At 31.1% G+C, this 18,827-nt stretch overlaps 1 protein-coding gene across 1 annotated transcript in view; it reads left to right on the forward strand.

The window, feature by feature from the left end:
• Nucleotides 1-18,827, forward strand: part of SI (sucrase-isomaltase) — a 98,783-nt gene that overhangs the window by 40,975 nt on the left and 38,981 nt on the right. Inside the window, 12 exon segments of the mRNA XM_025869815.2 lie at nt 2,774-2,823; nt 3,524-3,694; nt 5,746-5,901; nt 7,524-7,730; nt 10,598-10,752; nt 12,401-12,569; nt 14,681-14,777; nt 14,876-14,988; nt 15,078-15,125; nt 15,128-15,211; nt 16,715-16,843; nt 17,573-17,683. Coding sequence (XP_025725600.2) covers nt 2,774-2,823; nt 3,524-3,694; nt 5,746-5,901; nt 7,524-7,730; nt 10,598-10,752; nt 12,401-12,569; nt 14,681-14,777; nt 14,876-14,988; nt 15,078-15,125; nt 15,128-15,211; nt 16,715-16,843; nt 17,573-17,683 — 1,490 coding nt within the window.

The following is an 18,827-nucleotide window of genomic DNA, read 5'->3' on the forward strand; positions in this document are numbered from 1 at the left end:
AAATTTTATCATATTTTCAACTCTCTTAAGAGTAGTGATTAAAAACTAAAATTTTATTACTGTAAAAAAAACCTAACATTTAAAATTTTAATTAATGTTAAATTATTTGAGGTAAGAGTGTTACCATATAAATATTTCACTTCACTTCACTTTACTTTACTTTAATTAACAGTGTATTTAATTTTATTTCATAAGCCCCAAATTTGAGGATTCAGTACCCAAGTGAATAAAAAAATGAGCCATTTTTTGCTAATATATAATTATGCCATACTAAATTTATCTGTTTAGATTTAGTCAATTACAACTACCCTCATAAATCTGTTAAGGTTTTTTATCCCGTTTCTTTTAATAGAAGACTCCTAGGTATGTGTTTTGTATTTTTGTATACAAAAAAATTATAGTTTAACTTCTATTTTAGCTCACTCCTTCTCAGATGTATTAAAGAATATCCCATGTCTTTATATGTGTATGAAACATCCAAACATCTCTAACCTAACTTCAGGAAATAATCTATGCATTGGTGTGCTCTCTTATAATTTGAAAATATGGAATCTATGAAAAAATTCATGTTTTTTAAGGCTTATTTATGAAAATATAGATTACCACAATATATCTGCTTCACCTGCAGTCTTCCCTTGTCAATTGACGGTGATTTCATTTTTCCAAGAAACCAAAAACCATTTTTGATTCTTTTTTCTCATAGCCTAGGAATTTCTCTTGGTTCTACCTTGACGTGGGTTCTTTCATCAGTTCCATCACTATCATTACTCTCTTTCATTTTAATTCCTATAATAGCTCCCTAACTGGTCTGTCTATAGTTCTTATCCAACCCTATTTACATTCTATTTACAATCCAGCAGGTGGAGTGATCCTTTTAAAAGATGATTCAACAATGAATCATGGAACACTACATCAAAACTAGTGATGTAATGTATGGTGATTAACATAACCTAAAATAAAATGAAACAAAAAAAAAAGATGATTCAAAGCATCACACCTCCGCTTAAAACCCTCTAATGATTCTCCATTTTATTCAGTTAGAAGCCTTAGTCTTTACCAAGACCTAGACCACTCAGCATGTTCTGTATTTTGGCATATATGTGTGCACACAAACACACTTTTCCACTACTGCTCTCCTTTTCTCATTCTACTCCGGCACACCAGCCTTCTTGCTCTGTCTCAAATACCTTGGAGCCTAGGTACACTAGGGTGAGCTCTCCCATGAGAATAGATTCCAAATATTTACCACATAGAAGTTTCTTAAGATTGGATTCCTGCTGAGTTAAATTATTTGTGATAATCAGTTAAAGAATGCTGTTGATATCATACCTGCATTGATAGCATGTGGGGCTTGATTTTGAGGTTATTCTTATTTCTCAAATTATATAAATATACCCAAATATATTTTGTTCTATAGAAAAATACATATTAATAATTTACTTTCACCTAGGAAGATGGTTATAAATATGAAGGAGATATGATTTAATCAGTTATCAAATATGGTATCTCTATAGTTATGTGCTTTGAAAAGTTAAAATCAGAATTTTCTAAATAATTAACTTTTAAATAAACAAAATTACCTTCAATTCAGGTTATGATTTTTATTTCATTAATTAGGATTAAAATTTTAGGTAAATTAATATTGTTGAACAAATATATACATTTTCAGATTCCTTTTACTTTTCTTTCTTTCCAATTATTTTAGCCATAATCTTCAGTTTCTCTGTTACAGAAACATGTTAATAAAAAGTTCTCTTACATAGTGTGGAAAATCATTGTCTCTTTCCATTTTCCTCATTTAAGTTTATTTTGGTCTTTAGTATATCTCCAGATTCACTTTATTTCTTCAAACAATGAAAAAAAGTTAAAGATACAAAATAGGGGTGCCTGGGTGGCTCAGTCATTAAGCGTCTGCCTTCGGCTCAGGTCATGATCCCAGAGTCCTGGGATGGAGCCCTGCATTGGGCTCCCTGCTCGGCAGGAAACCTGCTTCTCCCTCTCCCACTCCCCCTACTTGTGTTCCCTCTCTCGCTGTGTCTCTCTCTGACAAATAAATAAATAAATAAATAAATAAATAAATAAATAAATAAATCTTTAAAAAAAAAATAAAGATGCAAAATAAAATTGTGATGTGCCATATCTTCCAAAGATAACCTGAATTAAGTTACATGGTTTACTAGAAAGATAAAATATTCATTAATGAATTTACAATTATGCACATTTTACTCTAAGTTTTTTCCTCTTAATTTCCAGAAATATTTTAGCCATCTTTGAAAAATTAACCTAGGCACATTATGTATTCATTACCTTTACGTACTGGGATAATAAACTACCAAGATTATTTTGTATATAGGTGTTAAAGACTTTAATTTGAAAAGATAAGCTTTTTAATTTGCTTTATTAATAAACAGTATCTCTTTCAAATTTTTTTAAAAAAGATTTATTTATTTACTTGAGAGAGAGAGAAAGAGCACATGTGAGTACATGCAAGCAGGGGGAGGGGGAGAAGGAGAGAAGTGGACTCCCCACTGAGCACACAGACTGACCCAGCTGAGACCTTGTCTCAGGACCCTAAGACCCAATCTCAGGACCTTGAGACCATGACCTGAGCTGAAGCCAAGAGTGGGACGCTCAACCGACTGAAACATTCAGGAGCCCATTACAGTACCTTTTATTTTAAATTTCTTAAGTGTTGTCTAATCATAAAAATAGAGAATTTTACTAATAAAGAATTATATTTTGATCTGGTAACTGTTTTTTTTTCCCATTTCAGATACCATACAAAATGGCAACTACATTTTATATACTTTTTCAGTTTCTAATGTAAGTATTCTCCTTGGACTCATAGCTGAACATGTATCTTGCTAATGTCTGAGTTATGCATTTATCATGGATTTCTTTTGGATAGATGTTCAGATTTCAACAGAAAGAAATGAAATAAATTATTTTTTTAAATTTAAGTTGTTAAATTATTAATACATTGTTACCTTAAATTTTTATATTTAAATGTAATACATAACTTTGTAAAAATGAAATTGATGCACAAAAATCTTCAAGCATCTTAATGTGCTATGTTTTGTTTGAGCAACATATTTGAAAATGCTTTAATATATCAGTCACAGCAATAATTGTTATGGATTTTGAGTAAGTATGAAAAATTTACACACAAGGCTAAATTTTAATAATTAATAGCAATAGTTTTTGTAGATGTTGGATTTCTTCATATATTCTTTGTTGCCAAAGCTGTTATTCTTCATCAACATTAAGGCTAGAATGAGAAGAGATATATATATGAGTTGCATCATGGGTAATTCAGGTTATCTTTGAAAATAAATTTTAAGGCATGTATACAAAATGTAAAAGAGTTATTAATGAGTATATTTATATATGTTACTTGGATGTGGAGAGCTGGTGGGAATGGAGGGATAGATGACTGGTTCTTTTTCTGTTTCATACCTGTATTATTTCAGGTTTGTATCCAAGACCGTCTACTTAATATATAGTATTATATACTTCTTTTCAGAACAAATTAGATATTATATGCACACATTCATCATACCAGGATGGAAACACTTTAGCATTTGAGACTATAAATGTCCTTGGGTTGATCTACTCTGTTACACAAGTTACAGTGGTGGAAGATAATCAACCAATGAAAGATCACTACAATTTTACTTATACTGCTTCCAACCAGGTAAATTAATTTTTTTTTAATATTTTAGCTGTCACATATTCTCACATTTAACATTATGTAACCATCCAGCCTCTTGGTTTTGTGATTTTTTTTTTCCTCCATGACATTCTTTTTTTTTCCCTTTTGCTATCAATATCCCATTTTAGGTCATTCCAATTTCAGATATCAACATTAAAAGGACTCCTTGTTACTTCTCTTTATTTCATTTTATCTTGGATATCACTATGTACACCTTCTTAATATTTTTTCATACCATTTTCCAACCCTGAACTTTAACTTAATCACCTGTTGCATACAGTAAAGGTTCTAAATGCTTTAGCTTCTCATTTAATACTCTATCTTAAGATATCGATTGAATCCCTTTCTTCAGTCATTCCCTATGCTTCCCCTTTCAAGAACGCTCACTATCCTTGATATATCTTGTATTATTTTCTTTGAATTTTTGTTTATACCCTTCCCTTCTAGGGCAATTGTAATTTTTGTCTCTTTTAAGATGTGTTCTAGAAGGGCACCTTGCTGGCTCAGTCAGGAGAGCATGTAGGACTCTTGGTCTCAGGGTTGTGAGTTTGAACCCCATGTTGAAAATAAAATCTCAAGATGTGTCCTAGGGAGGGAAAAGGAGTCACGAGATAGGGCTTGAATTCCAGCCTTGCAACCTGTGCATTTAAACATAGCAAATTAATTTCTTATTATCTCAGCTTCCTTATCTGTAAAATGTAATATTTAAATCATAATGTTGCTTTGAATAATAAATTACTGTATTTAAAATATACATCATAATAATTTAAAACAGTGAAATGATTTTTATTGACTTTTTCCACTATTCATATATATCCTAAATTATTAGTAATAGCAGAATAAATTATAAATTACTTGAGATATAGAATATTCTCTTAGAGTATTTTTTTTTCTAATTCTTAAGCCCTCTGGCCCAGAATTTTTAACTTGGCAATTTTCATAAAAATATGTATTGGTTAATTATTTTTATTTAGTAAATATACTATAATTTTTATATTCCTAGGACTATAATAATTAACATAAATTAAATAATACAGGCCTATTGAGAACTTTATGACTCTATCAAAGGTCATCAAGAGAGTATAATATAAAAATCATTTTATTTGGTTTTTGCAATTTCAGTGTATATCTGTGTATTTATGCTTATGTAAGATTTACACAGACTCTAATAGACACACCTTCCTAATTCTGCTGTGTTTAGACTGATCTTTATATGAATTTTCAGTCCTGTATGTAGAGGTATGAAAGTAAGTTGATATCAAAAAGTAAGCTGTGAAGATGGAAGTCTGGGATAAATTTTGCCCATATTATTCTCAAGGTATAAAGACAACAAACATAACTTTGCAATATAATAATACAAATCATTATGTATTAGAATATATATATATATGTATGTAGTATGTAGCTATCCTCTTATTTTTTCTTTTTTGCATCATGTCATGTTATCTCCTATCTAACTTATCCCTCAAATATTGTAAGTGGTGTTTCAAATTAGAGACAGAATTGAAGGAATAAGTATTTCTGTCCTCTGACTGGGGGCCTCCATATCAGCCTAAGTCATTAACTTTTCCCACCCTTGAGGGAACTAATATTTATTTTATACTTAATCTGCCCTAGGCATTGTGTTAAGTGTTTTAAATTTCATTTATCACTCATCCTGTATAGCAACCTCCCTTAGTAGGGACCATCATCCCCATTTTACAGGGGGAGGAAATTGAAGATAATAAAGGATAGGCAATTGTCCCAAAGAAGCATAAGCATTAAATGGCAGAACTGAGAGCTGAACTCGTGTCTGGATTTAGTAATAATGCTTTTCATCAGTATTCTACGATTTCTCACACTTTTCCTATTTTGAGGTTCTAGCCATTTCAGTGGCATGACATATTTTCTCCTTTCTTATCTGTTAAGTATCCTATTAAAAGTACCAATGATTTGATTTGAAGAATTGCTGTGGTTGCTGCACTTTATAAATGTTAAGTATATTTAAGTAGTCCAGGGCTCACAAATATTCTTTAATGTTTCTTTGTCTTCAGAGTCTCTTCATTTACAATCTCAACTTTAACCTTGGAAGAAACTTTACTGTTCAATGGAATCAAAATTTCTCAGTAAATGAAAGGTTTACTTGTTATCCAGATGCAGATCCTGCAAGTAAAGAAAAGTGTGAAGCACGTGGTTGTTTATGGGAAACGGTACTAAGAATTTTAATTATAATTCATAGTATGGCTTTTACATAAATATCTCAATGTAAGCATTATGTATTATAATTTTAATTCTACAGCATATGAACTAAATTCATCTAGAGAAACATTTGGAATTTGAAATTAGGACTTTGATAGACAATTTGTTTTTATCTTAATTAATTCTCCAAAGACATTTTAGTAAATGCTATACTAAATGGATGTGGAAGTTGCTTTCCAGGCACTTTGGATAGTGTGCCTTACTTTACTTAATAAAGTATGCCCATTTTACTTAACAAAATAGTCCTCTATTGGTTGAAATCTTATTAAATGTTGACTATGACTGAATAGCTTAATTTACTAAGGTATTATGTCAGTAGGAGCCAGTCTTTCAAAAGCATTGTTTCAGGTTATTAAAACTTCTGAAATTGATGGGCTGTATCAGTTCCACTAAAGGGTAATTTCTAGCCAGTTATTTTGGTCATCCATTCAACAGAATGATGATTTGGTTAAACAAGACACAATTTATTTTTCTCTTACAAAAAAAAGAGTCCCATGCCTGATATACTGGCCTCTCAATGTCATCAATGTCTTATATTTACCATTTCTTTTTTATCCTCAAGATTGTATTATGTCATCTGCCATTATGTATTCATTACAGGCCCAAAGGTGGGAAGGGGAAGGGCATCCTATTTTAATCAGCTTATACTCTTTTATTTTAAGGAGGTTTTGGAGGTCATATATAACTTCTTCAAAAGAGACTGGGACATGAAGATGGGCATGTTGCTTCTCCCAGCAATATAATAATTGAATAAATAAGAAAGATGGGAGAATGGACTATCATAAAGCAACTAGCCCTCAATGCCACCATTTATCATTCTTTTTCTTAGGTCCTAGCTTCCACTCATATAAACCAATTAGTTTTGATCTTTGGCCATAGTCCTTATTTGTTTGTTTACTTATTTATTTATTTATTTTTTATGATATCCAATTAGCCACTGTATAGTACATCATTAGTTTTTGATGTAGTGTTCAGTGATTCATTAGTTAAGTATAACACCCAGTGCTCATCACAGCACATGCCCTCCTCAATACCCATCACCTTGCCATCCCCTCCCGCTGCATAGTCCCTATTTAAATACTGGTCAGGATGTAATTGACCAGCATAAGGATCAGTCATGAGATAAGGAATGATACAGTTTCATTATAAGTAAAAGAAAAGAACTTTAAGTCCAGGCCCTTCTGAGGGTTGTTGTAGAGCCATTTTACACTAAAGGCAATAGTCAATATGAAGAATAAGAATAAGCATGGAATAAAAATTTATGAGTAATATACTTAATTTTTGCAAAGACCATAGGGTCATTCTATTTTCTGTTGAAAAGCTATGACATTTGATTCTTTTCCTCTACTGGTCTATCTTTAGAGTCAAAATATAAATATTATATATAACATTTTAGTTATGGTGTTTTAGGTTGCATAATAGATATTTTGTGCTGCGATTATAATTTTATTTTAGTATTAAATAATAAAATTCATAAATTATACAACATGTGATTAAACATGTCTACCTTTTTTGAAGAGTCCATATTATAATGTTTACAATTTCTGGCAGTGAACGTGTATTCTGTTTTTAGCCTCCTCTTAGCTCCCGAGCACCTGACTGTTACTTTCCTAGACAATACAACCCTTATTTGGTCAGTTCAACTCAGTATTCATCAATGGGTATAACGACTGACCTCCAACTGAATCCTACAAGAGCTCAAATAAAGCTACCTTCTGAACCCATCTCAGCTCTTCGTGTGGAGGTGAAATATCACAAAAATGATATGCTGCAGTTTAAGGTATGTTTAATATAAACTATCCCAATGCATGACTCATATCTCAAGACAAAAGATTCTGAATAGTTTAGATACTTCAATTTTAATGTGATATTAAGGATTATTAATTAAATTGTAGACATTTTGATTTTATAAAAATAAAATGTTTTTTTTTCCTACACAGCTCATATCTAGGTGCACAATAAATAAAGCTTCTTATTTTTGCAACTTTGTGAATAATTAAACATGTAGTGGTGATTTAAAAAAATTTCAAGTTCTTGCTAAATACATAAATTACTTAGAATCGGACTATGTTATAGTCCCATTAAAATAAACAAAACAGGGATGCCTGCTAGCTCAGTCATTTAAATGTCAGCCTTCGGCTCAAGTCATGATCCCAGGGTGCTGAGATTGAGCCCCAGGTCAGGCTCCCTGCTCAGCTGGGAGTCTGCTTCTCCCTCTCCCTCTTCCTCTGCCTCCTGCTTGTGCTCTCGCTCTCAAATAAAGAAATAAATAAATAATCTTAAAAAAAAAAACAAAAAATAAAACAGGATACTATTTACATTTTTTTAAAGATTTTATTTATTTACTTGAGAGAGAGAATGAGATAGAGAGAGAGAGCATGAGAGAAGGGAGAGTCAGAGGGAGAAGCAGACTCCCTGCTGAACAGGGAGCCCGATGCGGGACTCGATCCGCGGACTCCAGGATCATGACCTGAGCCGAAGGCAGTCGCTAACCAACTGAGCCACCCATGCGCCCTACATTGTTTTTAAATAATGACCTGAATTTTCTGACCAGTGCAGTAGATATAAAAAAAAAAAAAATCTTTCAACAGTACACTTAGCAGTTTTTTTAATTGAAGTATAGGTGACACACAATGTTACATTGGTCTTAGATGCACAAGATAGTGATTTGACAAGTCTATACTTTATGCTATGCTCACCACAAGTGTAGCTACCATCTGTCATTGTATAATGTTATTACAATACCATTGACTACATTCCCTAAGCTGTACCTTTCATCTCCCTAATGTTTTCATTCCGTAACCGTAAACCTGATCTCCCACGCCCCTTCACCCACTTTGCCCATGCCCCCACCCCTCCCCTCTGGCAACAGTTTGTTCTCATTATTTTTTACTTAAGAAATCCAAGGGAATCCGTTAAGAAAACTTCTAAAAATAATGAGAAGATCAGCAAAATGACTGGATGTAAAATATTACCCAAAAAATGTTTTGCTGTATGCTATCATCCACCATTTAGAAATTGAAATGGAGGCAAGTCCCATTAGCAAAATCAAATGAGAAAAACAATCAAATAAACAACAGAAATATAAAAAAATCATAGGAGTAAATTGACGGTTTATAAGAAAAGACTTAAAAGTGTTGATAGATTTTTTTTAAAGGTTTATTTATATGAGACAGAGCCTATTGGGTTAGGTGGGGGAGGGGGGCAGAGGAGAGAAAGTCTTAAGCAGACTCCCTGCTGAGTCGGGAGCCAGATGCAGGGCTGATCTCACTACCTTGATATCACCATTGACCTAAGCCAAAACCAAAAGTCAGACACCCAACCAATTGTGCCACCCAGGAGGCCCCAAAAATGTGTTGATATATTTTAAATAAGTACATTAAAATATAAGCAAATTTTAAAAATCTTAAATAAGCCTAATTTTTTTAAAGTTAATTCATTTCTTTAAGTTCATCTGGAAAAATAAACATGACAATGGCAATAATTAAAACTCAGAAAAAGAACAGATGATAAAATTTACGGAATTGAAAGAGTATGGAACTGCAGCCAGAAATACTTGAAAGTTTATTGAAAAAAGATGACATTAAAAATATATAAGTGTGTGTGTAAAAGATGTGCTTGTATATATACAAAATCAATCAAACATAAGCCCAGAAAAAAAAATCAGTTGCATTTTTATCTTGTATCTGCTTAGTAAAAACCTTTCAAACCATAGATACAAAGGCATAAATCCCACAGGTAAAAATCTATATATTTTCTTATATGAAAATTAACCATATTTCAACATCAACAAACACTATAAACAATTAGAAGGCAAACAAAAAATGGATAAGTATTTGCCACATACATGACAAAAAGCAAGTGATTTCAATTTACACAATCAAGAAAAACAGTAAGACCTCATAAGCAGACATTTAACAGAAGAAATAAAAATTAGAGATAAAATATTAATATACTTATATTAGTTGAAAATAAAAGGAACAAAAGGAAAATTTAAAAAAATGGGAACCTATATGTTGAATATCATGTAGAAAAAGGTTCATCCTTATCAGCAAGGAAATACATGACAATTAAAAAAATAAATGCTTTTAGTTTAACATAAAGTAGTATTAGGGTATACATTTTGGTAAGAACATTAATTAGTAAACTATTTCTGGAAAATAGATATCAAGGCCCTACAAATTTTAGTACACTCTCTCTGACCTAACACTATCACTTCTAAGAAAGTTATTGAAGAACAAAGAAATGAATAAACATACATAACCATTAACGTTCATTGTAGGATCATACATGTGACCAAAAATATTGAAACAACTTCTGAGTCTGACCATGAAGTGGTAAATAATTTTGTGTATCTATATAAGAGAATATTTAGCTCTAAAAATTTTTTGAAGATTTCTAATTGTAGAGAAAAATGAATTATAAAACATTAAAAATGATAAAATGCAATTCATAATTTGATCTCATAAGGTGTCTATGTAGTTTTCTGTTTAGTTATGTGAGCCATGAATAAGAATCAAGAATTATATAAATAAGAATTCTAATGTTCTTATTTGAGCAATTATACTTAAATTATTTAATGATTATTTACATGATATTTCAGCAATAAGAGAGAAACATATTTTTTTCGTTGTTTCTCTGCAATAGATTTATGATCCCCAAACTAAGAGATATGAAGTTCCAGTACCTTTAAACATTCCAGCCATGCCAACAAGTACTTACGAAAACAGACTTTATGATGTTGAAATCAAAGAAAATCCTTTTGGCATCCAGATTCAAAGGAGAAGTACAGGAAGAGTTATGTAAGTGACTGAATAATTTCTCTGAGGAATATTTTGATTTTAGGTTAGGAGGGGGAAAGTAAGATTATTTTCACTGTGCTAGAGTATCAGTCATCACACCAAAAATGTTTTAATTTTATTAAATAACGTGGCCTGTTTTAACATTTTTAAACTAAACAATTATCACACTCACGGGACTATCATTAAAGATTAGTAAAATTCCATCTACATTTTGGATGTGATTAATTTCATTATCACACTCATTCTTCTAATCAAGTTGAGAACCAAAACCAAGACTCCTCTTGAAAAGTGTGAGTGTTAGCAAAAAAAGTAGTTTGAAATGTGTTATGTAAGTATTTAATTAGAATTTAATTGGAATTGAAATTTATTAGTTCTGAAATCTGATAAAGTTAATACTATCTCTGCCAGGTAATGATGAAAGGAAATTATGATACACATACATCTCTCTATATTTTTATGTTACAACAAATAAACTTATGTAAAAAATTATTTTTATTTTAGTAAAAAGTTGAGCTTTGTAGACAAACTATAGTATATTAAAATGATACTTTTATGTAATTTAAGCTTGCCATGCTATTTTGTAGAAGATGTTGTCAGGATGTTTTCAGGTATTGTCAGGATGGATACAAATAATGAAGAAACTTATATCTGTATTGTTTTAAAAATTGTGTTGTTACGACAATATTTTTGTTTCAGAGGATAAGAAGTGAAGTCATTTTGTAAAAAATTTCATTATTTTAATAAATACTTCCCCAAAATCCTTAACATAAAAATTTGAATACGTTCCAAATTCTTTGTAATTCTTTTTTTTTCCTTCCAACTTTAATATCTTTTCTTCCTCTTTTACATTCTTGCAAATGACTAGAAAAACAATACATTCTCTGTAACACATTTCTTCTGGATTTATTTTAAAACACCTATTTTTATAAATACAAAATAAAAGAAGAAAATGATTGGGAGTAGTAATTAGGGAGAGCTTGGAATTAAAATATCCATCATTGGATGCCTGCATGGCTCAGTCTTTAAGCCTCTGCCATCGGCTAAGGTTATGATCCCGGGGTCCTGGGATCAAGTCCAGCATCGGGCTCCTTGCTCAGAGGGGAGCCTGCTTTTCCCTCTGCCTGCTTCTCCCCCTGGTTTTGCTCTCTCTCTCTCTCTGTCGAATAAATAAAATCTTTAAAAACAAAAAAAATTAAATGTCCATCATACCTTAGTTTATTTTGATATTGATTTCATTTTATTCTATGTGTAGAAAAAGTTTACTGTGAGTATCTCAAGGGAACAGGAAAACAGAGGACTTTCAATTTCTCGGACATATATTACTTCTAGGCCAATATTATTTATAACTTCATATTAATTTTATTTTAAAAAGCAGTATGTATCTAAAGTTAAACATATAATCATATTCATCATATAATTTATTTTATTAATAATGCTTAATAAATGAAATATATTTTAGATATTCTTTAACTTAGTCAAAAGAAAAATGTATGGGGATAATTATTTTCATTTGGTATTTGAGTACAATAAGTACAGAGAGAAAAATATTACTGGTTTTCAGATCACCTAAGAAAGAATTACCATTAGTTATTTGTGGTACTACTTTGTATATATTTACAAGATTAGATTTGTTTTCTTTTCTTTTCAGTTGGGACTCCTACCTGCCTGGATTTGCTTTTAATGACCAGTTTATTCAAATATCTACTCGCCTGCCATCAGAATATATATATGGTTTTGGGGAAGTGGAACACACAGCATTTAAGAGAGACCTGAACTGGCATACTTGGGGAATGTTCACAAGAGACCAACCCTCTGGTGTAGGTATTAAAATTTGACTCCTCCATGAAGTAACTAAGACCATGATTAGGATCTAAGCCACTTCTCTGTAGGCCTGGACTTCAGTACTGAAGTAATGACAAGGGGGCCCCAGAACTGCTACAGTGATTTTCTAAAAAGCAAACAAAAAAGGGGCGCCTGGGTGGCTCAGTTGGTTAGGCGACTGCCTTCGGCTCGGGTCATGATCCTGGAGTCCTGGGATCGAGTCCCGCATCGGGCTTCCTGCTCGGCGGGGAGTCTGCTTCTCCCTCTGACCCTCTTCCCTCTCTTCCTAGTTATCCCTCCTCCTGATCCTCAAAAAAAAAAAAAAAAAATATAAAAAAAAAAAAAAAAAAAAGCAAACAAAAAAGCCACCATAAATGACAGGAGAAAGCAGAGGATTGGATAGATAATCTGCGTGGAGCACTGGGTGTTATGCACAAACAATGAATCATGGAACAGGACATCAAAAACTAATGATGTAATGTATTGTGATTAACATAACAATAAAAATTAAAAAAAATCCTTGATTATAGTGAAAAGTGAGGTTGCAATCTCAACCCTATCCTCTCAATTGCATAGAACAAATATTCAGATTCAGAATCCCCTGCCAAATCAACTTTTACTCTCAGCTTTTAGAAATAACTGACTAGGGTTCTCCTTGAAAAACAAATGATTTTTTTTTTACTTTTTTGATATTGATTTGATGCTAAGTTTTTCCTTTATGATATCCAGCTACAGGTGTGCATTTTTATGAGGCCATACTGCTAGTTACATCTTTAGAAAATGTTTTTATATGCTTATGTCACTTTTCCCAATGTTTTGTCTTATTAATGGAATACATTTCATGAATATTTAATGAATTGCACAACTCATATTAATTATAATTATTCTAAGCATATCATGAAAAACACATTTTAATAAAAATACTAGCTCATTTCCATTTTCCATACATGATGTGTATCTAAAGGATATATTCAGTATGAGATTATAAATGTATATACTATTGCAATGACTTTTAATTGTTAGGTGCTCAAACAACTTTTATTTGTATCATAATTGTTCAAACTTAGGTTATGAAGACTGTTTTCATTTGTATCAACTTCAAAATATGCTTTACAAAATGTGTTTCTTTAAAACTGTGCAACATTAGTATTGGCATTATTAGGTTAATATAATCTTGACTCTCAAAATATAAATCTTCTTTCACACGCTAATCAAATAGTGGGATACAGTGTGAGTCAAAGAGGTCAGTTGTTTTTTGTGTTTGTGTGTGTTTTATTTTTTGTATATTTAGAGAGAACACAAGCAAGAGTGGGGAGGAGGGGGCACAGACGGAGAGGTAGAGAGAGAATCCCAAGCAGGCTCCATGCTCATGGCAGAGCCTGACACAGGGCTCCATCTCAAGGCCCTGAGATTGATCTGAGCCAAAATCAAGAGTCAGAGCCTTAATGGACTGAGCTACCCAGGTGCCCCTAAAGTTGTCAGTTTGATTAGGGATCATCAACTTAAAAGTTTTGTGACTTTTGCAAGTCATTTCATGACCCTGAGTATAGGGTTTTTATTCTGAAAAATGAAAAGATCTAGCTAAAATGAAATTAAATGTTTTATAAAATATTGTATAAACAAGATGTTATCATTTAAAATATTATCATAAATATCATTTAAACTTAGATATTACCATATAACTTCTTAAGAGGTTTGAATACTTTCATAATTTTAATCATTTCTAGGACATTTTATTATTGAAAAAGAAGTGCCAATTTATAAATAAATTAAGACATACCTGTAGAAAGAAACCAAACTACACCAATACCAATGGTTTTTTACATCAGTTAATAGGACAATATTTGTGGGTGTTACAAATTTCTACATTCATTTATATGCTCTAAAGCAGTAATGGTTCGAATAATAAAAAATTTTTTTTCTAAAGGCGATATATTTATTTTAACTTAAGCATAGTGTTGTGTACAAAGAAGGGACCTTTAAATTCATATAGGCTCATTCTTATAATGAATTTAAATATTACCTTGATAAAATTCATATGCTATTATTATTTAAATATTATGCTCTTATTACTTAAATATTATATATGTTTAATTTTTTATTTTAGTATAAATTTAATTCCTATGGATTTCATCCTTATTACATGGCTCTGGAAGATGAAGGTTATGCTCATGGAGTTCTCTTACTTAACAGCAACGCAATGGGTAAAACAATCATTTGTTGAATTTCTTGTATTTTATATAACTCTTTAGTAAACTAGTATACATAGATAAAAAAATGTAATCATATTTTGGATTTCCAGATGTTACATTTCAGCCAACTCCTGCTCTAACTTACCGTGTAATTGGAGGAATCTTGGACTTTTATATGTTCTTGGGCCCAACTCCAGAAGTTGCAACCCAGCAATACCATGAAGTATGATTGTAAATTAAAAAAAAAAAAGTTTTCTTTGTAATATAAAGTAACTCTCTTAGTTCACAAATAACTTTTTTTTTTCCCCAAAGGTAATTGGCCGACCAGTCATGCCACCTTACTGGGCTTTGGGATTCCAATTATGTCGTTATGTCGTTATGGGTACAGAAATACTTCAGAAGTTGAGCAAGTATATAATGATATGGTGGCTGCTCAGATCCCCTATGTATGTATATAAATTTTTAAAACAGTGTTAAATATGTCATCTATTAAAGCAAAATAAAAAAGTATGTATACTTTAAAATTAATCATTTGGCAATAATTATTAGTTTTTTAGTAGAACCTAACGACTTGGTTATGAGATCTTTATAAAGTGTCTTTATTAGATGAAGGAAAAAGGATAACATCATTCCTTTTTCTCCTTTCTCTCTAGTTCCATGACCCTGAATTTTACTAAACAAGTCACTGTTCACTTGTTTTTCTCTCATAAACTTTGGGTTGCTTAAGTAATCAGCTGTATTTCCCATATTTTTTTATATGAGAATAAGAGTCCACAGAAACCTACTTCATCAACTGATTTGACAAATTACAGAGAAGAAACTGGAGATGAAACTAAGTGATTTTTGCCCTGAAACAATGATAGTTGTAATGTTAGAACACAGAATTAGAGCACTTGCAGAATATTCTCTTCCCTCAATGTTTGGGAAACCAAACATTACTGAATATCTAGAAATAATCATCCCTGTGATTTTATTTTTTAACCAGATTCAGGAATCCCAGGGGTCCTTCTGGGAGCACTTCAACAGTGAAATCCAGAATGCTTGATGTATAAGAACTCATTCTAAGAAGAATGAGAGGAGCCTCATTATAAGACATCGATACATGTAGTAGAATCAAGTATATGATTCCTGAATACATTATTGTGAGGAAATTAATTGTATAAGTAGATGATATAGAAATATACAAGTGAAATTTTTTTTATAAAAAGGGAGTTTTTTTCCGTATTAGGTCCATTATATGAGATGTACTTTTTATAACACCTAGAAGAAGAAATTGAATTAATGTCTATTAACAAAAAATAATTTAAAAATTTGCTATTTAGGTCTAAAGGATGTCATGATAGAATTCAAATATTTATTAGTTTAAACATATTTGTAAATACCTATTTGTAAGCACTATTTTGATTATTTAAACTTGGACTATAATTCTAAAAAGACTTTGTTAGATAATAAAAGAATCTTATAATTGATGGATTTACTAATAATTCTTTCTTCCTCTTTGGCAATACTAGAATTACTTGAAATTATCCCCTATTGGCTTTATGTTTCCAGAAATAGAACAGTACCTATTTCTGTACATATTTTACAACATTCTAAATTGCCATTTAACATAATTTCATAGCATCATAAATCCTTTACTCTTGTGTCTTCCTATTTCCTTTGGGAATTACATAACAAACGATACTGATCCAAAAGAATTTTTAGAAATCAAAATTTTTAAGTGAACTGTTAACAAACAGAACATTTATATGAACTTGTTTATGGACTATTTTGCATCTTTATGCACTACTTTTATTTGTTGAGCATTGGGTTGCTTGATTAATTCTCTTTAGGATTAAATGAAGAGGCATTTAAACTTTCATATTGCTATTACTTTTGTATGATGACAGAATGAGATGCACTGACTTCTCAGATTCTTACCCAACTGCCACAATCTTCATATCTTTTAGGATGTTCAATATACAGACATTGATTACATGGAAAGGCAGCTAGACTTTACAATTGATGAAAACTTCCGTGACCTTCCTCAGTTTGTTGACAAAATAAGACAGGAAGGAATGAGATACATTATTATCCTGGTCAGTATTTATATTTCATATTTTATCTGAGTCTTATTATCTTGATTTCATTAAAATTTCTCTCTGAGAATGAGGTGGGGGGTGTTTCAAAATGGGAAGACTTTTACTTTAATTCTTCCCAAATCTAAAACTTTCTTCTTTAAGACTTTTATTTACATGGGCTGCTACCAAGCTACCTTTACATTTTGGTATATCCTTAGAGATCTAAGACTGATTCTGGATGTCAAAGGAAAGCTGTCTTCTAATAATCATTGAAGCTACCTCAAACTAGCCTCAATTTATAGAAGCTATCACAGTTATAATGGATTTTCCATTTCTGTACAATTCTCAATCATTCTATGGGACTACTTCTTATGCTTGTCATGTTTAAAAATTTGACTTCAATTTAGTGATTCAATGGGGAGAATATTTTATCAATATCTTCTAGTTAAGCAAGCTAGGTAGCCAGTAATCCCACTGGGAGAAATAAAAACAAAACAAAAAATGCCAGTAATCATTCTTGAAATCATAGCCAATGCATTTTCAAAAGTTCTTAAAATTTCCTTCCAAGGAATTTAGAGGACAATCTAGCTAGAACACTGACGTTTATACTGTCAGTCTATTTTTCAGTCTATGTGAGAGCACAGTAAAATGATAATGTAATCATGGAAAATTTTGTTTCATAACAGCAACCCAACTGGCTATACTTTTATTCCAGAGTTACCTGGTGTGTATTCATTTTAATTTTAGGATCCAGCAATTTCAGGAAATGAAACAAAGTCTTACCCTGCATTTGAAAGAGGACTGAAGAAAGATGTTTTTGTCAAATGGCCTAACACCAATGATATTTGTTGGGGAAAGGTACTGAATTGATATCTTGAAATAAAATAAATATAAAATGTATTTCCTTGAAAGTTTCTATAGAGCAAAAAAAAACTGTTAAAAGATATATTCAGAGGGAGAGATATAGAATACAGAAATGTAGTGATTTAATAGCTAATAATCAAAATAATATATAATCTGTTTTCAACCCAAATTATCAGAAACAGAGAAAGAATTTATATAGTTCATATGTTTGTTTACTATTTGTTTCATCTTTATATTGTCTTTTATTGCATTTCTTAGAATGTCTTGGGTTTATTATAAAATTAGCATTAATAAGATGGTTGTTCATTATTCTACACTGTAAGTCATTTAAATGTTTGAACTTCTTTCATTAATAAAAGAGACAATGTTTATAAGAGCTCTACTTATATTCCTGACTTGAACAAGGAATATAATGTATTGTATTTCACTTAGGCAATAATATTCAGACCTGGGTGTATTAATTATTATAGAAAAATCCTAATTCGGCTTACATATAAAAGAGTAAACAAAAAATCCATTACTTCTAACTAGAATGAAAAACAAAAACAAAATTCCATGAGACATGATGAAATACAATATAGAATACTTTATTCATCTTGGACCAAAAATAACATATTAGTGATAAAAGTGGTGAAATTCAAACATGGCCTGTAGATTACTTAATAATATTGTATTAATGCCAATTTCTTGGTTTTGACAATTATAGAGAGGTTATAAATTTTTTAACCCTAGGGGAAACAGAGTGAAGGATAAAAAAGAACTCTAGGTATAATGTTGGTAGCTTTTCTGTAAGTCTGAAAATATTTCAAAACAAAATTTGAAAATAAAATAGAAAAAATCCTATGATAAACTTGATGAGAAGTCATAACACCTTAAGAAACATGCAAGTATAGAGTATGGCATATTGGCCATAAAAAGGTTTTTTTTTTTTCTTTCTATTTTCTTCTTATTCTATATGTCTATACATTTCCTCAGATTTCTGTCTTCTGTTCTATTCCTTTAGGGAGCTACTCCCCATCAGCAAGTAATGCCTTGTAGGTAACTAGTCCTTGAGAATTATCTACACTTTTTTTTTTTATATGGAACCATCTAACTTTTACAACATAGATTCAAATTCTCAGAGCTTTTGGCATGATTG

Source organism: Callorhinus ursinus, unplaced genomic scaffold (assembly GCF_003265705.2).
Source record: "Callorhinus ursinus isolate GAN/ISIS: 27379988/994484 unplaced genomic scaffold, GSC_fseal_2.0 scaffold1, whole genome shotgun sequence".
NCBI lineage: Eukaryota > Metazoa > Chordata > Mammalia > Carnivora > Otariidae > Callorhinus > Callorhinus ursinus.